This window comes from Musca domestica, unplaced genomic scaffold, assembly GCF_030504385.1.
Source record: "Musca domestica strain aabys unplaced genomic scaffold, Musca_domestica.polishedcontigs.V.1.1 56, whole genome shotgun sequence".
NCBI lineage: Eukaryota > Metazoa > Arthropoda > Insecta > Diptera > Muscidae > Musca > Musca domestica.
The window spans coordinates 3,734,873-3,752,036 of record NW_026712356.1 but is presented as its reverse complement, the minus strand read 5'-3'; the positions used below and the strand labels follow the sequence as shown (position 1 = coordinate 3,752,036).

The following is a 17,164-nucleotide window of genomic DNA, read 5'->3' as shown; positions in this document are numbered from 1 at the left end:
GAGCTGCATTTGATATATTTCCTCAAATATTGTTGTTACAGAGTGCATATTACGGCTGCGGAGGACAAAAATAACAAATCGGATGAACAATATATATGGGAGCTATAGCTATATCTAAACCGATTTCGATAAAATTTGGCATATTTATTTTCAGGCCTAATTTGGTTGTATGTGCAAAATTGCACACTATTCGGGCTAATATTACACGTTTGGTGCACAATAAAAAGCAAATCGGACGAAGATATATATGGGAGCTATATCTAAATTTTTACCGATTATCTCCAATTTCAATAGGGTTCGTCCTTGGGTCAAAGAAAATTTCATCTCAATCGGATAATAAATGCGACCTGCATTTTGTTCACAAGAATACATGGACAGACGGACGGACGGACTGACATGCATAAATCAACTCAGAAAGTGATTCTATGCAGATCATCAAAAGGAACTATGGGTCTATCTCGTTTCCTTTTGCCTGTTACAAACAAATGCACAAAGACATAATACCCTGACCACCTTGTGGTGTAGGGTATAATTAGCACAAAATTTTCTGTGCTGTATCTGATTGCTGGCACCAAATATCGTTGGTTTAGAGTACATATCACGACTGTGCAGAACAAAAATGGCATATCGGATGAACAATTTATGTGGGAGCTACAGCTATATGTTAACCGATTTTTACCAAATTCGACACACTTCTTCCAGGCGGAAATCGGTCATATGTGCCAAAATCTAATGCATTCGGACTTATATTAACCATTTGGTGCACAATAAACTTAACATCGGATAAAGACATATATGGTAGCTATATCCAAATCTGAACCGATCTCGATAAAATTTGGAAAAGTTTTTTCTTAGCTGTATTTGATATATTGTTTACCCCCTAGTAGACATGACCATCGTGTTCTCCACTAATAAACAAACGTTGTTTTTATAGAAACAACAATAAAGGGATTAAGCCTGACCATTCTGCAACAACAAAATACTATGGTATCCCGAACAAACAAGCAAACACTGTTCTGTATTTGATATATTTTCCCAAATAACGTTATTCCGGCTGTGAAGGACAAAATTAACAAATCGGATGCAAACAATATGTATCGTAGCTATAGCTATATCTGACCCGATTTCCACCAAATTTGGCATGCTTATTTCTAGGCTCAATTTGATCATCCAATTTGGACTGATATTAGACATTTGGTGCGCAATAAAAAGTAAATCGGACCAAGATATATATGGAAGCTATATCTAAATGTTGACCGATTATCCCCAATTCCAATAGCGTACGTCCTTGGACTAAACAAAGAATTTGTGAAAAAAATTTATCTCGACAATGAATGCTCACTGAACTTTGTTTACAAAAATACATGGACAGACGAACAGACGGATGGGCATGCATAAATCGACTCAGAATGTGATTCTATACAAATCATCCAAAGGAACTATGGGTCTATCTCGCTTCCTTCTCGATGCTACAAACAAATGCACAAAGACATAATACTCACAATGTGGTGTAGGGTATAACAACGAGTTCCCTGAGTTAGAAACTTCTATTTTCTATTAAACTTTCATGTTTATATCTGTAGAACTCAAGGAGTTATATTATTTTTTTTCTTACCATACCAGTAACTTTTTTCTACCTTTGTTTGCCGCAACTTTTTTATATAAAATGTGAAACAAATGTAGAGACTATTGTTCCTATTGGTAGGTCTCTTTGTCGCCAAATTACCCACTGCAATCACCATCGCAGCTCTATAATTCGATAATTCACTCGGATTTCAAATGAAGTAATTCAAATTTTAAATGAACCTTGGATAAAGATAAAAGAGATTTTCAAATTGCTATAAAAATGATTCGAATTATATATAAAAACTCCTACGCCCAAAAACCTTATTCCCAAATAATAATAGTTTGTTGACAGATTTACGCAGATGAAAAGTTATGCACGCCTTGAGATGTAGTAGTTTATGCTTCCATAGTATAGAACTATTTTCTGTTTTAATAATATATTTTCAAAATAAAATACACTGCATTGAACTTACCTTATCGGTTTGATTGCCATCATATTTGTCACGACTGTCGGATGTCCAATTGGCAAGGCCTAGAAAGAATTTCATGGTTGACGTTGTCAGTAACACAGAAAGAAGTTGGCTTCACAATTCACAAATTATAAAATCACAGCAAAAGTATTTAGAAAATTTAGAAAAAAAAATTATATGTATCACAGGCAGATTGTCAATATATCAACACATCCTATGGATGTTTGTATCTGTGGGCACACTTCATGTGCGTATATGTGTATTGCGATGTGTAGTTTTCGTTTGTTTATTTCTTCTTCTGCGATTTCTTGCACTAACTAAGAAATGTTTTTTAAACAATCAACAGAAAAAAATAAATAAATTCAAATTAAAAATAACAAAAGGCCGGCCAATTAACTAAAATAGTTGTTGAATGTGGTGATGATAATGGTGTGGTGGTTGGTAATGACCGTGGTACACCTCTCCCTCCTACCCCCATGTGTTGAAAAATCATGTTATGTTTTTTTGCAGGTATTTCTTTGAAATATCTTTGTGTCTTTGTCATTGGTCAGTAATGTATTTAAGAGAAGAAAAAAAAAAACACGCAAATTATTGTAGTTTTTGCAAAATCAAATATTTTCTGTTTTTACAACACCAACAACAACATCAAATAGTAAACAATTCCTCTTTCAAGGTTTGCCGTTATGTTGACATTTAAATATAGGGGGGATTATAGTTGGGGATTTCTTTTTCTGTCGTCTCCGATAAATGTTGAAAAATGGATTTCAACGATGTTGTTGGTGTTATTAGACGTGTGTCATAATGCATCGGCTGATGTGTGCTATTCTATTTACCAATGGCAGACAATTTTTAGACGAATTTTCAGTCTAAATTTGTTTTGTCTGTTTGTCTACAGAAACAATTTTTTTTAAATAGATTTCATTTCTTTCTCGTTACTTTTTTTGATCATTTCTTTTTCGTTTTCTTTTGGGTAATTTGTTAATGAAATTTTTACGTTATGTTTGCTTTTGTTGTTACTCTTACACATAATGCATTTTGTTTTTCATCATAAATTACTTTTTGCGACTGGCTAAAATAAACGTGGATGTAATCGAAGAGGAAAAAAAATTGTGTTAATATACAGGGTGAGATGAAAAAACTTCAACCACTTCAGACTGCTGCCATTTCAAAGCCACTCGGCCTACAGCTTTTAAAATTATTCCAGTGACAGCTCATTATATTGTTTACAAGCGTACAGAAGCATTTTGGTGAGAATTTTCCAGAAAAAAAGTTATTCGTGATGAAATTTAAGCGTGGCAGTGTGATTTCTTTATATTTGGCTGGAAAACCACAAGTCGCTATCGTAAGAGTACTGCAGCATTTAAATGTCAATAAATCTTTTGTGTTTCGTACCATCGCTCGCTACCGTGGTACTGGTAGCGTAGCCCGACGTCAAGAAAGTGGACGGAAGAAAACAGCAACATCAACTGAAATGGTTCGAAAAGTAAAGAAGCGACTTGATCGAAAACCGCGTCGCAGTGGCCGAAAAATGGCTCGTGAACTGAACATATCGCAATATTCCATTCGGCAAATATTGAACAATGAGCTCGAGGTGAAGTCATTGCAATTTCAAAATGTGCAAGAACTTACAACGCAACAGAAAGAAAATAGACTCAAAAGAGATGAAGAATTGCTTAGAGCTAAAGAGTTGCTTCGCTTGGCCGAAAGTGGTGAACTGCCGAATTTGGTTTTCTCAGATGAGAAAACATTCCAACAGTTTGTAAACAAACAAAATGATCGTGTTTAATTGCCAAATACGTCAGCTGAAAATGTGCACCTTCGGTTGGCCACCAGAACTCAAGCGCCGCCATGGTAATGATGTGGGCCGTCATAACAGCAAATGGTCGCTCTTCGCTCGTATTAATCGGCCGTGGCATTAAAATAAATGCCGAATATTATCGCGAAAATATTTTGGAGGGTGTATTAAAGCCTTGGGCAAGCAAACATTTTGGCCGCAGACCTTGGACATTCCAACAGGACTCAGAACCATCGCACTAAGCACGCGCCTCCCAAGAATGGTTACCAAATGAGGTTCCACGGCTACCAAAATCTCCGGATACCAATCAGTTGGACTATTGTGTCTGGAGCATTTTGGAGAGCAAGGTTGGCACTAAAAAATACCAAAGTGTCGATCACCTCAAGCAAGCGCTTCGCCGGGAATGGGCCAAAATACCGCAGAGCAACCATTCGTGCCAAAGGTGACCAATTCGAACAAATCTTTTTTTTTTTTTTGCTTTCGTTCAAAAAAATGTAAAAAACAAAAAAATAATTTTTTTTCATTTCACCCTGTATATGACCTATAAAAGGCTTTCTATTTAAAGAAGACCCATGAAAACTCTTCCATTCTCTAGTAAGAACTAGAAAGATGAAAGACCATACACATTTTCTACTCAGACAGGTACAAATAAATGCCTTTCGGAAGCATTTCAGATATATAACTATTTCGTGCCTCCAGTTTTCCAAGGCTCTCCGTTCCCAAATTCAAAAACCTTGCAGGCAAAAATGAAGAGAAAACGCACAATAATTGCGTTTCCTTTTACATCTTTTTATTAAAATTTGGCTTTGAAAAAAAGAGAGAATCGTTTTAGAAAAAATAATTTTTAAAAAGTGAAGCCTACACCTATTCTAGGTATATCGAAGTAAGAGTATTTGGCTTTTACAGCCGGTTTAAGACCCTCGTATACAGTAATCGCAAATATAAAAAACGTCCTATGATCTACGGAAGAGGGAGGTTTTGTCGTTACGATCGCTCATTGTGGAATGTGTAGTCGAATTTAGCCCTAGATCGCTGTCAAACATTAATAATCCATCATCGAAATTGCACTCACTGTAGCAGTGATTTATTTTTGTTTCGTTTTTTTTACACAAATCGTTTTATTTTTTTCACAAGCATTTTGACATTTTTTTTTTCAATTTATTATAATGTCGTTTATTATATTTGACTTTTGTTGTTGCTGTTTGAAAATTTGTTTAATCACACCAACGATTTTGTATATTTTTCCATTGCTTTTGTTTTTTTTTTTTGTGCTTCAATTCGTCAATCGATTAGAACGCATTATGAATTCCATTTAAACATGAATTATTAAATATTTTCCGTTTATAATTTTGTTTTTTTTTTTTTTTGAAATTTACGCGTTTAATATCTATTCGCTTGATCGTTTGAAACGCGTGCAGACCCGACGAATTCACGACGCGAAATTTTTAGCTGTGTGTTATTTGCGACATGAACACTCATAAACTGATTGAGATATTCGAAATATCCAATTTTAACAAAACGCTGTGGACACAACTAAAACGCTGCCACAGTGGTTGAGAAAACTCAAACCAATAACAATATTAATGGGACGACAACACAAAAGACGCGGTAACTGGGTATATATCAAAATTCTCTATTTCGTTGGCCAGCAAGCGTACACTGTCAACAACAATAACGACTCTAACTACACACATTAGATTGAGGCCTTAAGACTCTCCTCAAACGACAAAATCGCCATGCTTTGATTTTGTTTTTTTTTTTCTTTCTACTCACTCACCTACTACTAGCTGACAGTCTCACTGAGTCGCTTCTTTGCGATCGCGTTTTTCTTAGTTGATGAGTGACGTTGCAATCGTCACCACAACAATCCCACAAACAAAAAAGTCAACAACAAAAATATCTAAATAAAAAAAAAGTTGACAGCGAAAAAATCTCACATATGACGTATTAATTGAATCTGTGCTCGATATTTGTTTTTGTAATTTATACACATCAAATATTCACGTTAGAGAGAGAGAGAGAGTGTGAGAGTCGTCACAGCAACAACAGCAAACATGTTGCTGGCGCTGATGACAAAGTGTAAATTTTTATTATTAAAATCAAAACAAACACTTGAACATTTTGATTACAGAGAAAATAAATGTACAATAGGATGGCACGTTGAAATTAAAATATACATATTGGTATATTTGGAAATATTCTGTACTTCGCTTCTGTAGATCAAAGTCTAATACTGGCTCTTCTGTCTATAGAAACGTATATAATAGCATTTGTTCTCTCTTTGAAAAACTTACAAAATGAATGAACTTTTTATTAGATTATAGCAGACCGAATAAAACGAATATAAAATAAAGGGTGAGATGAAAAAACAGCAATCAACTTTCGACTGCTGTCATTTCTAAGCCACTCGTCCGAGAGCTGTTACAATTATTCCAGTGACAGCTCATTATATTGTTTACAAGCGTAAAAAACATTTTTGCGAGAACTTTCCAGAAAAAAGTTATTCGTGATGGAATTCAAACGTGATAGTGTGATTTCTTTATATTTGGCTGGAAAACCAAATATTTTGTGTCTCGTTCTATAGCTCGTTACCGTGATTCTGGTAGCGTAGTCCGACGTCAAGAAAATGGTTGTAAAAGGAAAATGAGCTCGGGGTAAAGCCATTGAAATTCCAAAAAGTGCAAGAACTTTTAGCGCAATAGAAAGAAAATAGACTCAAAAGAACTAAAGAGTTCCTTGGTTACCTTTGGCACGAATTATGGCCTTCAAACGGCCAATGGAACCGTCACACGTTTCCCGAATGTTGCTCTGCGGTATTTCGGCCCATTCTCGACGAAGCGCTTGCTTGAGGTGATCGACACTTTGGTATTTTTAGTGCCAACCTTGCTTTCCAAAATACTCCAGATACAATAGTCCAACGGATTGGTATCCTGAAATTTTGGTGGCCATTGTGCGCTGGAAATTAAGCGAAGAACCTCATTTTAACCATTCTTGGGTGGCGCGTGCTGAGTCCTGTTGGAATGTCCAAGATTGCGGCCAAAATGTTTGCGTGGCCAAGGTTTTAATACACCCTCCAGAATATTTTCGCGATAATATTCAGTATTTATTCTGATGCCACGGTCGATTAATACGAGCTGAAAGCGACCACCGGCTGTTATGGCGGCCCACACCATCACCATGTCCGGCGCTTGAGTTCTGGTGGCCAACCGAAGGTGCCCTCTTTGGCAAGTAAATCCGATCATTTTGATTGTTTACAAACTGTTTTACAACGAATGTTTTCTCACCGGAGAAAACCAAATTCGGCAGTTCACCACTTTCGGCCAAGCGAAGCAACTCTTTAGCTCTTTTGAGTCTATTTTATTTTTGTTGCGGTGTAAGTTCTTGCACTTTTTGGAATTTCAATGACTTTACCACGAGCTCATTTTTCAATATTTGCCGAATGGAATATTGCGATATTCTAAAAATTACAAATTTGTAGTCTTTTAAAAATCTAGAAACGCCTCTAAAAATATTAAAGGTTTAAACTCTGATCTAAGTCTTTTAAAATTCACATTTCTGGCAGCCTTTTGAAAAAATATTCTTAAAATACATAATTGCATAATAGCTACGATTAATTTTTATATTCCCAAAGTATTTAAAAAAGCTGGTTATAGATCTGGTGTAAGCATCAGAATAATACATAAAAAATATGTTTGCAAAAATCCAAATTTATATCCCTGACTGCATCATGCACGTCTATGACCCATTTTTTGGAAAACATTTCTAAGCCATCAAAAATTTAACCTGAATGCGCAAAATAACCATGTTTATGCCTGTAGTCGTTATTATTTGGAAAGCTACAATAATGATCAGTGTTAGATTTTTTAAATCTGTGTGAATTTCGCAAAAGAAAAGTTCAAAATTCCCAAACTAGAGACAGATAAAAGTGCAATAAACAGCAACGCCTTTCACCAAATATTCATTGGCCAGCCAACCTATTTCAGACTATGTTATAAAACCTATTCAACTCCCCAAAACATTTTCAATGGAATATAAACGTTGTTTTCAAAGCTCAATATCTTAACTATTGTTAACGACAAAAAAAAAACGTAAATAAATATTCAGTAACAAAATAGATAACGTGAATTCTATTTATCGTTTCATCGTCTTTATACCGCTGACACAAAATAACTATATTTGTATTAATTTATGATTAATCGTGTTTTGTTTAACTAATAGTCGTAGATATCTATTACCAGACGTCCAATTCTTTATGGCAATAGTGACCCGCTAAACTCAATATAAAAATTTCGTATACTGTTATCTAACAGCTGTGTTGGTGTGACTATTTCGTGGGGAAGATATTCGAAATTCTTATCGGCGAATTGATAAGAAATTGAAAACAAAAAATAAACCGGCAAGAAATAAACTAGTAAAGAAATTGTAAATTTTGTGACCTATATTTTTTATGCTCTGTGGGCAAAGTTAAGGAACATCCATGATGTGTAGTGGAGAAGGGAAGGGGAGTTTCATATTGGTCTGAGAGCCTGCAAGCACAGGACTATATTGACGTGAAAAGAACGACTTAAAAATGTTTTGTTTACAAAATGCTTTATCATATGTTTGATGGGTTCTTAAGGAATCAATATACAGGGTGAGATGAAAAAACTGCAACCAACTTCAAACTGCATTCATTTTTAAGCCACTCGTCCGACAGCTGTTAAAATTATTCTAGTGACAGCTCATTATATTGTTTACAAGCGTACAAAAGCATTTTGGTGAATATTTTCCAGAGAAAAAGTTATTCGTGATGGAATTCAAGAGTGATAGTGCGATTTTTTTATACTTGGCTGGAAAACCACAAGTGGCAATCGTTAGAGCTCTCCAGCATTTAAATGTGAATAAATCTTTTGTGTCTCGTACCATCGTTACTCGTTACCATGATACTGGTAGCGTAGCCCGACGTGTCAAGGAAGTGGACGGAAGAAAACAGCAACTTCAGCAGAAATGGTTCGAAAACTAAAGATGCGACTTGATCGAAACCCGCGTCGCAGTGGCTGAAAAATGACTCGTGAGCTGAACATATCGCAAATATTCTATTCGGCAAATATTGAAAAATGAGCTCGGGGTGAAGCCATTGCAATTTCAAAATGTGCAAGAACTTACAACGCAACAGAAAGAAAATAGACTCAAAAGAGCTAAAGAGTTGCTTCGCTTGGCCGAAAGTGGTGAACTGGTTTTCTCCGATGAGAAAACATTCGTTGTCCAACAGTTTGTAAACAAACACAATTATTGTGTTTAGGTCAACTGAAAATGTATACTTTCGGTTGGCCACCAGAACTCAAGCGCCGGGCATGGTGATGGTGTTGGCCTCAATATCAGCCGATGGTCGCCGAATATTATCGCGAAAATATTCTGGAGGGTGTATTAAAGCCATGGGCACGCACACATTTTGGCCGCAGACCTCGGACATTCCCACAGGACTCAGCACGCGCCACCCTAGAATGGTTACAAAATGAGGTTCCTCGCTTCATTTCCAGCTCACAATGGCCACCAAAAATATCGCAGAGCAACATTCGGGCAGCGTGTGACAGTTTCATTGGCCGTTGTTCGAACAAATCTAAACTTAATCTAAAATTTGATGCTATTTCCGATATTTTTCGCTTTCATTCAATAAAATTAAAAAAAAAATGTAAAAATTATGGCGTTTGACTTTGTTGTAGTTTTTTTTATCTCACCCTGCATATTTCCAAAGTACTTCAAAAAATTATCTTAATAATCTATGAACTTAGATTTGATCTGAGTTCCAGAATTCCACATCTATATTCTGTAAATCCTATAAAAAACATTCTCAAAGTATCCTTTGTAGCTCTGAACTCTAAAAAACCTATCTGATCCTTGAAAATATTCGTTTTTGTACTGAAAGCCTTCCATAAAGCGTTACAATTTTGAATAATTATATCTGTTATAATTTGCGAAATAAGTATCTGATTATCTTCAATTTTCACACATTCCAATATATCTACTAACACATTATTAGGTGTGAAGATGGGATATATCAGTCCACTCCTTCTGATCCTTCCCGCACAAAAGTGTCAAAATGTTGAATAACTTGAAGCTTATCCAAACTTGGCACATCCAAATATTTCTACTAACACAAGACTTGGTGTGAAGATAGAATGTATCAGTCCACTCCTTCTGGTACCTTCCCTCCCCCCCCCCTCCCCCACAATGGGTCGAAATTTTGAATAAAATTAACTTTTGATGGCATGTTGTCCGAAATAAGTTTTTTTTTTGCAACTAACACATGTCAAACAGATATAACTTCCAAGCTTTTGCTAGGCATGCATCTTGGTTGGCATTGGTTCTGATAACCATAAGGTTATATTTTCTACGACTTTCTCCTTTCCATCCAAATTATTTTTTTATGAACACACCATTAGGGTTTGTTTGCTCGTCAAACATTTATTTCAAAATCTTTACAAATTTTACAGATTTTAAAGTCTATAAAACCTGTCGTTTTAAGATGCACTGTTTTGTTAAACGTGAAATAAAAAACCAATGGCTCGTATTTTGTAATGAAGGCCGGCCCACAACTTCTTCAGTTTTTAATACTTTTAAGAGACAAAATATCAAATTTCTATACGTCATAGCCGTAGTTTTATATATTTTTTTATTTATTTATTTTTTTTTCTATAAAAATAATAAAATCCCTTAAACAAACAGTCATCATTTACACGGCTTATTTTAGAACAGGTTTTTGTTTTGTAAACAAAAAATGTTATTTGTTTTCTTTTTTGTATTTTTTTTTTTTTTTTTGTTATTAATTTGTTAGTAAAAAATTGTGTGACAAGCAAACAATAAAAACTGATAAATTGCTACTATTTTTTCCACTTCTTGAACTATCACAGCCAGTTATGAATTTTACACGTTTTGTGAGTCATTAACATTTAACCGTGAATGGGTTTATTAACAATAATAAATAGAGGCCTTCAAAGCTTGTGACGCCACGGCCAGTCGCCATCTCCCTCTTGGCGATGGAAATAAATGTGGGCAAAGAAGATTTTGAAGCGAATTGATATTGAATTTAATATTTATTTGTGAATGACAAAAATTATGTGGTTTGAATAGACAATAATGTGCAAAAGGTAAATGAACAAATCAAACAATATATTGTCGGTGTTATGCCTAAGTGTCCCCTACGCCATTATTGACATGTCGATATATAGATTTCTGAATTTTTGATCAGATATTCCTTATTAGCTTCGATTTTCAGTTATTTGTAGTGATTAACACTTATTAAATTAATAATTTAGAAATATAAAGTTTGAAAGAAGTAATTGAAGAAGTTAAAACTGAATTAGTTATATCCATGTTCAAACTCGATCTAAAGACTAGATTACACGTGATGTTAGGATCATATGTAAAGTGACTTCTCCACATTTTATATTTTGCACATTTTATAGAATGCTTTTAGACGCTCTCCAGAATTTTAAGTCTAGTTTAAATAGCATAGCGAACTGTTATTTTTAAACGATTCTGGAATTCCTTAGAGTATGGTATAAAAATGCTACAGATAGTTGTGGAAGAAAACTCAAACATAATGTGTAATCGGTGCTTATGTTTTATAGAAATTGTACAATGTACTAGGTTTAAACTTAATCGTATACCTCTTACGAGATTTACGTGCACGCCAGGCTTGACCTCAATGGGAGATATAGAGCCTAAACCCTTATTTTAATGAAGCGTGCTTTGGCCGTATACAGTGTGAGATGAAAACACTGCAACCAACTTCAGACTGAAGTCATTTATAAGCCACTCATCCGACAGCTGTTAAACATATTCCAGTGACAGCTCATTACATTGTTTACAAGCGTACAAAAGCGTTTTGGTGAGAATTTTTCAGAAAAAAAAGTTATTCGTAATGGAATTTAAGCGGGATAGTGTGATTTCTTTATATTTGGCTGGAAAACCAAAAATGGCTGTCGTTAGAGCACCCCAGCATTTAAATTTGAATAAATCTTTTGTGGCTCGTAACATCGCTCGTTACCGTGATCTGTTAGCGTAGCCCGACGTCAAGGAAGTGGACGGAAGAAAACAGCAACTTCAGCAGAAATGGTTCGAAAACTTAAGAAGCGACTTGATCGAAACCTGCGTCGCAGTGGCGGAAAAATGGTTCGTGAGCTGAACATATCGCAATATTCCATTCGGCAAATATTGAAAAAATTAGCTCGGGGTAAAGCCATTTAAAAATTCCAAAAAGAGAAGAACAGAATAGACTCAAAAGAGCTACAGATTTGCTTCGCTTGCCCGAAAGTAGGGAACTGCCGAATTTGGTTTTCTCCTATGAGAGAAAACATTCGTTGTCCAGCAGTTTGTAATCAAACAAAATTATCGTGTTTACTTGCCAAAGAGGTCAGCTGAAAATGTCCACCTTCGGTTGGTCACCTGAACTCAAGCGCAGGCCATGGTGATGGTGTGGGCCGCCATAACAGCCGATGGTCGCTCTCCGCTCGTATTAATCGACCGTGGCATCAGAATAAATGCCAAATATTACTGCGAAAATATTCTTGAGGGTGTATTAAAGCCTTGGGCACGCAAACAATTTGGCCGCAGACCTTGGACATTCCAACAGGACTCAGCACCATCGCACTCAGCTCGCGCCACCCAAGAATGGTTACAAAATGAGGTTTCTCGCACACAATCGCCACCAAAATCTCCGGATACCAATCCGTTGGACTATTGTGTCTGGAGTATTTTGGAAAACAAGGTTGGCACTAAAAAATACCAAAGTGTCGATTACCTCAAGCAAGCGCTTCGCCGGGAATGGGCCAAAATACCGCAGAGCAACATTCGGGCAGCGTGTGACGGCTTCATTGGGCGTTTGAAGGCTATAATTCGTGCCAAATGTGACAAATTCGAACAAATCTAAACTTATTCTAAAATTTTATGCTATTTCCAACATTTTTTGCTTTCTCTTAATAAAATTAAAAAATAAAATAAAATTATGGTGTTTGACTTTGGTGCAGTTTTTTATATAACCCTGTAAACTGTATGCAGCCTCATGGCTAGGGTATAATTAAGGTAAATTTGATGTGCAATATTTGATTCGGATATCTCTTTAATTTGTGAAGGTATCAGAAAGATTCGACTCATTTTGGCATATTTTTAACATTTTGGCATAATTTTTATAATTTCTTGTGATTTCAACCCATTGTGCGCTTATTTAAACAGAAAATGATAAAGTGGTGTTGAATATCACAATTTCGCAGTCTTTTTTGTTGCAGTTTCCAATATACCAAAATTTTGGTTTTTGTTTAAATAATTTATGCAGAAATTTATCATCAAAAAAAATATCCAAAAATTTATTAACACGCCTAACTAATAGCCGCCATAAACAACACAAACAATATTCAGTGTTCAATTTGCAATTAATTGCTGTCATTGTACAATTTAATTGTATCCATAATTTCTCAACAAAGTGCTGGGATATGAATATTCGAATTCGTGTGCGAGTGTGTGAGTTCGATCCTAAGCATTTCTTCGCGTTCACATGGCGATGGAGAATAGCCGTTAACAAAACATTTTCACATAGTAATTTATGGCCCAAATAAAAAAAACACAATAACAACGAAGCAATTGTAAATTCTGACTCTGGAAGAGATGCTAATAAAATTTGCAAATACAATTTATTGGGTGTGGGTGTGTGTGTGTGTAAGTGAGCAACGGGGAAAAGGCGTGAAAGTCATTAAAGGCAAATGCGGAAATATTAAATGGAATTACGTATATGGCATATTCTGGCAGGTAGTCAACGAGAAAAACTATAGAAAATTCCCATTGGGATATTCTTATAATCCCCGGCCTTTAAATATCGATATGACATGGGAAATTTGAGTAAGTGACGCTAAAGACTCGTAAACAAACAAAAATTAAATATGTCATTCAAGGTAACGTATTTATGATCTGAATTGATGTTTATGGTTTTAAAATCCTACATAAACATAATCTGCATCTCTGTTTTACGACAGGATTCACTCAAAATGACTTCAAATACATTTCGGCCAAATAGCGGACTCTCGCGGACTCTCGAGATTTTGTATAATTTTGTTATACGGGTGAGATGAAAAAACTGCAACCAACTTCAGACTACTGTTATTTCTATGCCAATCGTCCGACAGCTGTTATAATTATTCCAGTGGCATCTTTTTATATTGTTTACATTTTGGTGAGAATTTTCCAGAAAAAAGTTATTCGTGATGGAATTGAAGCGTGATAGTGTGATATCTTTATATTTTACAGGAAAACCACAAATGGCTATCGTCAGAGCTCTCCAGCATTTAAATGTGAATAAATCTTTTGTGTCTAGTACCATCGCTCGTTACTGTTATACTGGTAGCGCAGCCCGACGTCAAGGAAGTGGACGGAAGAAAACAGAAACATCAGCAGAAATGGTGCGAAATGTAAAGAAGCGACTTGATCGAAACCCGCGTCGCAGTGGCCGAAAAATGGCTCGTGAGCTGAACATATCGCAATATTCCATTCCGAAAATATTGAAAAATGAGCTCGGGACAAAGCCGTTGAAATTCCAAAAAGTGCAAGAACAGAAAGAAAATAGACTCAAAAGAGCTAAAGAGTTGCTTCGCTTGGCCGAAAGTTGTGAACTGCCGAATTTGGTTTTCTCCGATGAGAAAACATTCGTTGCCCGTTTTTACTTGCCAAAGAAGTCAGCTGAAAATGTGCATCAGAACTCCAGAATGGCCGCCAGAACTCAAGCGCCGGCCATAGTGATGGCGTGAGCCGCTCGTATTAATCGACCGTGGTATCAGAATAAATGCCGAATATTATCGCGAAAATATTTTGGAGGGTGTATTAGAGCCTTGGGCTCGCAAACATTTTGGCCGCAGACCTCGGACATTCCAACAGGACCATCGCACTCAGCACGTGCCACCCAACAATGTTTCAAAATGAGGTTCCTCGCTTCATTTCCAGTGCACAACGGCCACAAAAATCTCCGGATACCAATCCGTTGGACTATTGTGTCTGGAGTACTTTAGAAAGCAAGGTTGTACCCCTTTTTAAGGTCTTCTATACATAAAGCCCCTTTAAAAGACTTTATATCCATGTTTTCCAAAGAAGGCCTTTTATCCATGGAATAAACTGAAAAGACCTTTAGACACAGAAAACTTCCAAAAGACCTTCTGTCCATAGAAGACCTTTGGAAGACATTCTACTCATACATTCTTCTCAAAGGCCTTCTACCCATAGAAGACCTGTGGTAAGCCTTCTATCCATTTTTATGCTATTCCTAGAAGACGTTTAGAAGACCACCTGTCTTTTTAGTGGGTCATTGAAACCCTTTTGAATATCTTTCCAACCTTTGAAGGGCTTAGAAGGTATTCTGCCCATTGATAAAATAAGAAGGAAACAGTACCAATTGTTCCATTTAATGTTTTAGTATTGAATTAAATTTATTTTTAACAAGTAAAAAAGCAGTAAGTTCAGCCGGGCCGAACTTTTAATACCCTCCACCATTCGCAACGAATTTGGAAATTTTCAAAAAATAAAATCCTTAAAAAATTTTGTTAAAATTTTAAAAATACCGAATATAGCCGTTATATTGGGGTCTATACGACGTGGACATACGTAGGCATTGTTTGTCGTAAGCCATTACCATATTCAAATTCGAAACTTGAAATAAACGGTGAATAAGGTAGCTAAAATCATCAGAACATCGTATATTAGGAGGTGCCGTTAAATTGGAGCTGTGCGAAGACCTGGACCAGCATAGACAATTTTCTGTCACAGGCTGTAGCATCCATTACGAACTTCAAATACCTCATCTCAAACAATTTCGGTGGGTATTGTACCTAAAATCGTCAAAATACCGAATGTAGGGAGGTACTGATATATGGGGCCTATGCGAAGACCTGGACCCGCACAGACAGTTTTCTGTCACAGACTGTAGTTCCCATAACGAACTTCAAATACCACTTTTGAAACAATTCCGGTGAATAATGTCGCTAAAATCATCAAAATACTGAATATAGGGAGGTACCGTTATATAGGGGCTATACGAAGACGTGGACCTGCACAGACAATTTTCTGTCTTAGGGTGTAGTGTCCATTTGGAACTTCAAATACTAAATTTTAAATTACTTCCGGGAAAAAGGTCGCTAAAATCATCAAAATACCGAATATCGGGAGGTACCGTTATACGGGAGGTACCGTTATATGGACTTGCACAGACAATTTTCTATCTTAGGGTGTAGTATCCATTTGGAACTTCAAATACCAAATTTGGAACAATTTCGGTGAATAATGTCGCTAAAATCATCAAAATACCGAATATTGGGAGGTACCGTTATATGGGGGCTATATGAAAACGTGGACCTACATGGCTCATTTACGAACTTAACCTGCCTACTGGAAAAATAAACATGTGTGCAAAATTTTAGCCATCTATCTCAGATCATTCGAAAGATAGCGTGATTACAACAGACAGACAGACAGACGGACATCGCTAAATCGACTTAGAATTTTACGCTGATCAAGAATATATATACTTTGTTGGGTCTGACATTAGTATTTCGAGGAGTTACAAACGGAATGACAAAGTTAATATACCCTCCATAGTATGGTGGAGGGTATAAAAATCACTTGATAACCTGCTAATTTCTTGTCGAGCCTTTGGACTCACACACAATTCAATTCCACACCGTATTCCTAACACCTTTCCCTCCTCTCTTTTTTATTGTACAAAAAACTTATTATTTGCGATTTGCCAAAACTTTTTGCTAACATGCAAATCATAAAATTTAAAGTGCCAACCAGCAATACCAGCGAAAACGAAGCAAATAAAAAACATGTGCGTCATTGTTTGTAATGGCAATAATTTGCATAGAATTGCTCTAAAGAAAACGCGACAACTATTGAAGAACTAAAAGCAACAACAAAAAAAAATAACAATAGCATTTTCAACTAGCCAGCCAGCCAGCCAACCAATATGACATATCGACATTTATTTCACTCTCTATTCAATTGTTTGTTTATATTTTCATAAGTCTGTCGTTTAGGTGTCAAACGACCGACCAACAACAACTACCATAATAACAATAACAATGCAAAATAAACTATAAATATTTACTAAAAGTGGTCATTGGTTTGTGAACTAAAGGTTAGTTTCGGTTCAGTGCTGTGGTAATGGTTGTGTTTGACTTTGTTTTTTTATTTTCCGAATGGGTCGGGTATTCGTTGGAGAAGTTCAAAGTTTTTAGTACTGATTCATTGACATTGAAAATGTGTTGCGTTCTCGCCACGAGACATAGTGAATGGAATAGGTTTTGTATATATTTGT

The 17,164-nt window shown here is 36.0% G+C and overlaps 1 protein-coding gene across 8 annotated transcripts in view; it reads right to left on the bottom strand.

Moving 5' to 3' along the window:
• LOC101895503 (oxysterol-binding protein-related protein 8) overlaps nucleotides 1–17,164 on the bottom strand; it is a 74,405-nt gene that overhangs the window by 17,523 nt on the left and 39,718 nt on the right. For 7 of the 8 annotated variants that reach the window (XM_020038824.2, XM_059128657.1, XM_011296578.3 and 4 more), the window contains one exon: nucleotides 2,040–2,098. In XM_020038824.2, the coding sequence (XP_019894383.1) occupies nucleotides 2,040–2,098 (59 nt within the window). Of the gene's footprint in view, nucleotides 1–2,039; nucleotides 2,354–4,903; nucleotides 5,160–17,164 lie in introns of those variants that run through there. The other variant, XM_059128659.1, reaches the window with a different exon arrangement.